This window comes from Pelodiscus sinensis, chromosome 11 (genome assembly GCF_049634645.1).
Source record: "Pelodiscus sinensis isolate JC-2024 chromosome 11, ASM4963464v1, whole genome shotgun sequence".
NCBI lineage: Eukaryota > Metazoa > Chordata > Testudines > Trionychidae > Pelodiscus > Pelodiscus sinensis.
The window spans coordinates 46,337,686-46,344,883 of record NC_134721.1 but is presented as its reverse complement, the minus strand read 5'-3'; the positions used below and the strand labels follow the sequence as shown (position 1 = coordinate 46,344,883).

Genomic DNA, 7,198 nt, shown 5'->3' with positions numbered 1-7,198 from the left:
CACGTGCACCTAGACATGCCTGCAAAGCCCCACACAAATGTGTATATGATCATGCCCGCACACAGACACAAGCACAGAGCACAGCTGTGCACTAGATGCGCACGCACGTACACTAGATGCGCACGCACGTACACTAGATGCACACGCACGTACACTAGATGCACACGCACGTACACTAGATGCACACGCACGTACACTAGATGCACACGCACGTACACTAGATGCGCACGCATGTACACTAGATGCACACGCACGTACACTAGATGCGCACGCACGTACACTAGATGCGCACGCACGTACACTAGATGCACACGCACGTACACTAGATGCGCACGCATGTACACTAGATGCACACGCACGTACACTAGATGCGCACGCACGTACACTAGATGCACACGCACATACACTAGATGCACACGCACGTACACTAGATGCACACGCACGTACACTAGATGCGCACGCACGTACACTCAAGAGAGGATTTCTCACCTGGTGCCTAATGCCCAAAGGAGCTCACCTGGCATGAGGCCCCCGCCGCCTTTACCAAACCAGCAGCCTCCGGCCGGTGCAACCTGAGCCATGTCCCCTTGGGACACTGGGGGCTTGGACCAGGATCCTGGGTTTAAAGTGCAAGAGAACTCCCCCCCGCCCCATGCGACCCCACCCCCTGCAGGTGTATGGCCTGGGCTGCAGGAGGAGGTGGGAATGGTGGGGCTGGGGTGCTGCTCTGGGGCGACTCTAGACTTGGCCACCTGAAACGCAGGAGGTACTGGGCCCCAAAGGGCATAGTGCTGGGGCCAGTAGGGGCCCAGGGCTGGGGGGCCGATAGGGGCATCTGGTGCCCGGGGCTGGGGGGCCGGTTGGGGCGGCTGGTGCCCGGGCTGGGGGGGGGCCGTTTGGGGCGGCTGGTGCCCGGGCTGGGGGGGGGGGGCCGGTTGGGGCGGCTGGTGCCCGGGGCTGGGGGGCCGGTAGGGGCGGCTGGTGCCCAGGCTGGAGGGGGGGGGCCGGTAGGGGCGGCTGGTGCCCAGGCTGGAGGGGGGGGGCCGGTAGGGGCGGCTGGTGCCCGGGGCTGGGGGGCCGGTAGGGGCGGCTGGTGCCCGGGGCTGGCGGCTCGGCCGGGGCCCCTCGCGCCGTCGGGCCCCGGGATGCCCGCATCGGGCTCCAGCCCCCGCCGCCCCGGGAGTCACGTTACTGCGGCCGCCCATTGGCCCGGCGCGGCCCGGGAAGGGGAGGATCGGGGCTCATTGGCTGCTCCGGGCGGGGGCCGGGCCTGGGACGGCGAGCGCCGGGACCAGCTCGCGGCTCCGGGCCAGCGCCGGGCGCCCTGGGCTCCAGCCCGCCGAGCCCCGACATGCGCCGCGCCCGGCTGGACGCCTCCCTCGGCCGCCTGCGCGCAGAGGTGGTGAGTGGCCGGCGGGGCAGGGCGCGGGGGACCCTGGCAGAGGCCAGGGGCGCGGGCCGGGGCGTCTGGGGCGCGCCTGGCACCGCGGGGCGGGTGGCCCCTGCCCGGCTCCGGGACTCCCCGCGGGCAGACCTGCCCTCTCTGCGCGCTGGGCTGCCCGGCTGGGGGTTCCCGCGGAGCGGGGCGCTGTCTGGCCACGAGTTCCAGACGTGAGCAGGGACTCGCGAAAAGCCAGAGGAGCCTGCGCCCCCCCCCAGCCGGGCCTATGGTCCCGGCGCCCCGCGTGACCCGGGCACTGCCCCCTTGTTGTCCCCCCATGGCCCTGGGCATGTCTGAAAATCTGGCTCCTTGCCAGGGTCCCGGTTCCCGTGTGGGGCAGCAGGCGGGAGCGCTCAGCGTGGGGGTTGCGCTGTCTCTGTGGGCGGGGGGGGGTTCCCCTCGCTTTAGGCTGCTGATACAAAGCGGCATTTTTGTTGTTTTCCAGCTGATGTCAACAGTGTGCCTAAGAGCTGGTTGGGGTGACAGGACAGTGCCATCAGAGATGGGGGGCAATCAGCCACCAGGCACAGTGACATCATAGCGGGGAGAGCCAATCAGCCACCAGGCACAGTGACATCAGAGATGGGGGGACCAATCAGCCACTAGGGACAGTGACATCAGAGCGGGGAGAGCCAATCAGCCACCAGGCACAGTGACATCAGAGATGGGGGGACCAATCAGCCACCAGGCACAGTGACATCAGAGATGGGGGGGGACCAATCAGCCACCAGGCACAGTGACATCAGAGATGGGGGGACCAATCAGCCACCAGGGACAGTGACATCAGAGCGGGGAGAGCCAATCAGCCACCAGGGACAGTGACATCAGAGATGGGGGGGACCAATCAGCCACCAGGGACAGTGACATCAGAATGGGGAGAGCAATCAGCCACCAGGGACAGTGACATCAGAACGGGGAGAGCCAATCAGCCACCAGGGACAGTGACATCAGAGATGGGGGTGAGCTAATCAGCCACCAGGGACAGTGACATCAGAATGGGGAGAGCAATCAGCCACCAGGGACAGTGACATCAGAATGGGGAGAGCCAATCAGCCACCAGGGACAGTGACATCAGAGCTAGGGAAGCCAATCCAACCCCCTAGGTATAGTGACATCAGAGCTGTGGGAGCCAATCAACCACCAAGGATAGTGATGTCAGACCTTGAGGAACCAATCAGCTACCGGGGGTGGTGATGTCAGAGCTGGGTGCACCAATCCCCACACACTGGCTCAGGCTTTGGGCTTGACAAGTGATAGTAGCTGCTGTTGAGCCCTTGGGGGTCTGCCCTGGGGCTGAACAGGGAGGTTGTGTAGCTGTCCCAGAGCCCTGGGCATGACCTCTCTGCCTGCCGGGGGCCTGGCCCTGGCCATCGGGCCTGCCTGCTGGCCGGGTATTTTCCTGAGCAGCAGCTCAGGGCGAGTCTGGCCCAGTTCAGGCTGGAGCTTCGGCGGAGCCAAGCGGGTGCCAGTTTCTGTGGCATTGGAGGCCAGGCTGCCAGGCCCAGCTGCTCCAAGCCACCCCCTGCAGGACTATGCTCAGGCAGCTGGCTTGGCCCAGAACAGCCTGGGAGCAAACCCAGAGCTGGACACCCCCTGGGTCCCTTGGCCCCCGAGACTATGTGCCCCATGCTCTGCGGTGCAATTAGGAGCTGGCACTGACACATCTCTGGGACAAAGCCTGTGGAGTGAGCCTGCCCTTGGTGCCATCGCCACTGGCAGGGCCACAAGGGTGGCGATGGGTCGGTGGTTGTTCCCCTTGTGGCACGGGAGCGGCCTGGGCTCGGGCCCCGTGTCTCGGCTGTGGCAGTTAGAGGGGCCGGGCTGCAATTGCCAAGGTTTCCTTCTGGGAAGTGCAGCCGCGCCCTAAGCAGCGTGCTGAGCGGGAGCCGAGGCGGTTAGTGGGCGTGGTGGGACGTGGGGGTGGTAGGAAGCACGAAGAGCCCCACCCCAAAGCATGGAGCTGGCAGCACCAGGGAGTGTCTCAGGCCGGGCTCGCCTTGCTCAGGCCCTAAACCCGTCTGCTCCACGGCCTGGCGGCGCCTGCCCTCGCTCCCCTCCAGCCACGCACACCCCTGCTGGCCCCTACGCATACAGCACCCAGGGCTTCCCTGCTGTCGGCAAGAGTGGGGGCTAGTGGTTAGAGCAAGGCCAGGGCATGGGACAGCTCCGGGGGTGGCACTGAAAAGGGATCTGAGCAGGTCCTGCTGGGGGTGCCCTGCATGGGCCTGGCCCTGCTGCATAGTTCAGCTCTCTCCTGCCTGGGCCCAAGGCCTGCGCCGGCTGCGTGGGGAAGCGCCCCTGCCCCGTGGTCTATTCCCAGGCTTCTGCCCTGCACTGCAGGGTTTGGTGGGACCCAGGGTCCCCCCACGTGGCTCTGCCCCCCAGTGCCGAGCTCTCCCTGCCCCTGCGTCTCTAGCCAGGCTTGGCTTGCACAACTCCAGCTGCTGCTTGCTTGTCACGTCCCGGGCTGTGGCTGCAGCTGCCGGCAGGGCGGGGCGGCTGCTTGCTCACCCCGACATGCTGCAGCACGCGGCGGGGATGGGCCGCTGAGTGCAGGAGCAGCCGGAAAGTGGTGCCCTGGGGCTGGGTGCGCGTCCAGGCAGTGGGGCCTTGCGTGTGCGGCTCCCCTCACAGCTCCATGCCCAGCCCAGGCAGACGCTGCTGCAGCTGCAGAGACCACTGCCCGGGCCCAGCCTGGTGCCCTCAGCACCGCAGGACGGGCTGTGGCCGCCGGAGAGGAGACAGGGACTCAGCCCCCAGCTGGCCTCACTGCCTGGGAGCCCAGAGCCTAGTGAGTCATCTGGGAGCTGCCCTGGGGGTGAGCAAGGTGGAGACTGCAGGGAGGCAGCCGCTACCTGGTGGCCATGAGGACGCTGCATGTGGGGGGAGGGTGGGGGTGGGACAGGATGTGCATGGGGGAGGGTGTTGTGTGGGGGGGGTTATGGAAGTGGGGGGAGCAGGAATGTATGGAGGGAGCTGTGGGGACAGGGCAGAGGATGCATGGGGTGGTGGTAGGGCATGGGAGGCCATGATGTGTATGGGACATTTGGGGGCAGGGCGGGGCAGGGCATGGATGGGAGAGGTCATGAGACAAAGTGTATACAAGGGCGTGGGTGCTTAATGGGAAGTGTGGGGCCAGGGCAAGGCTTATGTGGGGTGGCAGATGGTATATGGGCATGGCGGGGTCTGGGCATGGTGGGGCACCATAGCACGTCACTGTGGCTGGGTCCCATCCTGTGCCTTGCAGATGATCCCTGTGTGTACAACCCATCCTGGCTCCTCAGCGGCATGAGATTGGTGCTGGGAGAGCGTTGGAAGAGACTGGGGCTGTCGCGGCGTGACTGGTCTTGGGCTGGAGGAACTGGGCTGTTGGGAGGGGTGATGAGGAACAGGACTGTTGGAGGTATTGGGAGGGGTGACGGGGCTGTTGGGACAGTGATGGTGTTGCTGGAGGTGTTGGGAGGGGTGACAGGATTGTTAGGATGGGACTGTTGTAGATCAGGAGGAGTGATGGGGCCATTGGGGTGGTGACAGGGTTGTTGGAGGTGTTGGGAGGGGTGACGGGGATGTTGGGACAATGACGGGGTTGTTGGAGGTGTTAGGAGGGGTGACGGGGATGTTGGGACAATGACAGGGTTGTTGGAGGTGTTGGGAGGGGTGACGGGGATGTTGGGACAATGACGGGGTTGTTGGAGGTGTTAGGAGGGGTGACGGGGATGTTGGCACAATGATGGGATTGTTGGAGGTGTTGGGACAATGATGGAGTTGATGGGGATGTTGGCACAATGACGGGGTTGTTGGAGGTGTTAGGAGGGGTGACGGATGTTAAGACAATGACAGGGTTGTTGGAGGTGTTAGGAGGGGTGACGGGGATGCTGGGACAATGACGGGGTTGTTGGAGGTGTTGGGAGGGGTGATGGGGATGTTGGGACAATGACAGGGTTGTTGGAGGTGTTGGGAGGGGTGATGGGGATGTTGGGACAATGACGGGGTTGTTGGAGGTGTTGGGACAATGATGGGGTTGACGGGGATGTTGGCACAATGACGGGGTTGTTGGAGGTGTTAGGAGGGGTGACTGGGATGTTGGGACAATGATGGGGTTGTTGGAGGTGTTGGGACAATGATGGGGTTGATGGGGTTGTTGGAGGTGTTGGGACAATGATGGGGTTGACAGGGATGTTGGCACAATGACGGGGTTGTTGGCGGTGTTAGGAGGGGTGACGGGGATGTTGGGATAATGACGGGGTTGTTGGCATGGGTGTCAGGGCTGCTGGGACGGGGCTGTTAGGACAATGATGGAGGTGTTGGGACGACAGGGTTTTTGGGAGGGGTGACGGGGCTGCTGGGAAGGGGCTGCTGCCAGAAGGGGTGACAGGACGGCTGGGGGCACAGGCCAGCTGTGTTGCAGGGTGACCAGTTGGGCAGGGCCGAGAACCTCACCACGTTCCTCTCCCCACAGCTGTGCTTGCGGGAGGCAGGGGACACGCTGCGGGACCAGATGCAGTGCATGATGCGGACTCTCCATGAGATGAAGCGGACTCCAGGCTCAGCCCCACACCTGGGCCCCCCTGAGGTGGCACCAACGCCCCTGGGGCCCTGCTGGCAGCAGCCTGTGGAGAACCGGGCATCTGCGGTCTCGGAGGCCGACTCGGCCTGCTGCCTCGAGCTGCCGGAGGAGGAGGAGCGCGCGCCACCAGCCAGCGAGAGGAGCCTGGAGTTCGACTCCGGCTACTCGGAGGCCTCGGGGGGCACGTGGCAGGAGGAGGAGAGGCCGGTGCTGCGCAGGCACCCCCTGCCCCCCTGCCAGCGGGCACACAGGCTCTCCACGGGGGCTTTTCTCCGCAGCAGCCCCAGTCAGGGCCCTGGCCGGCAGGTCCGGCCCAAATCCGCCTCGGACGCCTGCCTGGAGCAGTGGCGGGTGCTGGAGCCGGCCGATGCGCAGGACTGGACTGTGGCGCTGCTCTCGCAGAGCCGCAACCGCCAGCCGCTCGTGCTGGGCGACAACAGCTTCGCCGACCTGGTGGAGAACTGGATGGACCTGCCCGAGGAGGGGCCCTCACCTCCCTGGCCCCCCCCGGAGCTGCCGCGCCGGCTGGCCAAGCCCCACGGCTTCCTGCTCAGCCTCTCCGGCAACGTGCGGCGCAAGCTGGCCAGCCTGGCGCGCCCCAAGGGGGCCCCTGCCCCACGGCCCGCTGGGCGCGAGTTCCTCAGCAGCCAGCGCCTCTCCGGCCCCGGGGCCCCCACGGGGCCAGCCCAGGGGCCCCTCTTCCACCAGTCGCACAGCGACGTGCCCCATCTCCGCACGGACTGCGCCCACATTGCCGCCCTCTTGAACAGTCGCAGCCGCCAGCCAATCATCTGCAACGACACCATTGGCTACATCTAGCCCCGCCCCCAGCGCTTCTGCCCCGGCTCCACGTTTGTACTTGGCTCTGTAAATAAACCAACAGCTTTTGTACGGAAAGCGCAGCCAGAGCCTGCCTATGGGGCAGGGGAGGCACTGGGGAGGGTGGGCCCGGCCTGAACCCTGGCCCAGTGTGCTCCTGGCTGCAGCGCGCACCAAGGGAAGGTGAGGGAGGCTGGCTTACTCAGCTGGTGCATACGCACACACTGTACATGCCCACACATGCATCCACTGCATGCAGTGCGCATACCGGCACACACACAGTGCGCACGCAGACTGCACGCACACCCCTGCAGTGTGTGCTGCAGAACCATGCAGCATGCACAGGGCACACTCACACTGCACACAATGCA

The 7,198-nt window shown here is 65.3% G+C and overlaps 1 protein-coding gene across 5 annotated transcripts; it reads left to right on the top strand.

The window, feature by feature from the left end:
- The first annotated feature begins 1,243 nt into the window (after positions 1-1,243).
- INKA1 (inka box actin regulator 1) lies at positions 1,244-7,178 on the top strand. Of its 5 annotated transcripts, none has more exons than XM_075939609.1 (2): positions 1,244-1,402; positions 5,901-7,173. In XM_075939609.1, exons 1-2 carry the CDS (start codon positions 1,352-1,354, stop codon positions 6,825-6,827), a joined length of 978 nt encoding a protein of 325 aa, XP_075795724.1. In that variant the 5' UTR covers positions 1,244-1,351; the 3' UTR covers positions 6,828-7,173. The 5 variants fall into 5 exon arrangements, with proteins under 5 accessions (XP_075795724.1, XP_075795725.1, XP_075795721.1 ...); XM_075939610.1 differs by having other exon boundaries at positions 1,265-1,399; positions 5,901-7,176; XM_075939606.1 differs by lacking the exon at positions 1,244-1,402 and adding an exon at positions 1,516-4,259 and having other exon boundaries at positions 5,901-7,178.
- The last annotated feature ends 20 nt before the right edge of the window (positions 7,179-7,198 follow it).

Bases quoted from the DNA above. Each gene is read 5' to 3' on its own strand.
- INKA1 (XM_075939606.1), top strand. From the start codon at position 4,080: ATGCCCAGCCCAGGCAGACGCTGCTGCAGCTGCAGAGACCACTGCCCG. The intron at 4,260-5,900 runs GTGAGCAAGGTG...CTCTCCCCACAG, and splicing joins ATCTGGGAGCTGCCCTGGGG to CTGTGCTTGCGGGAGGCAGG.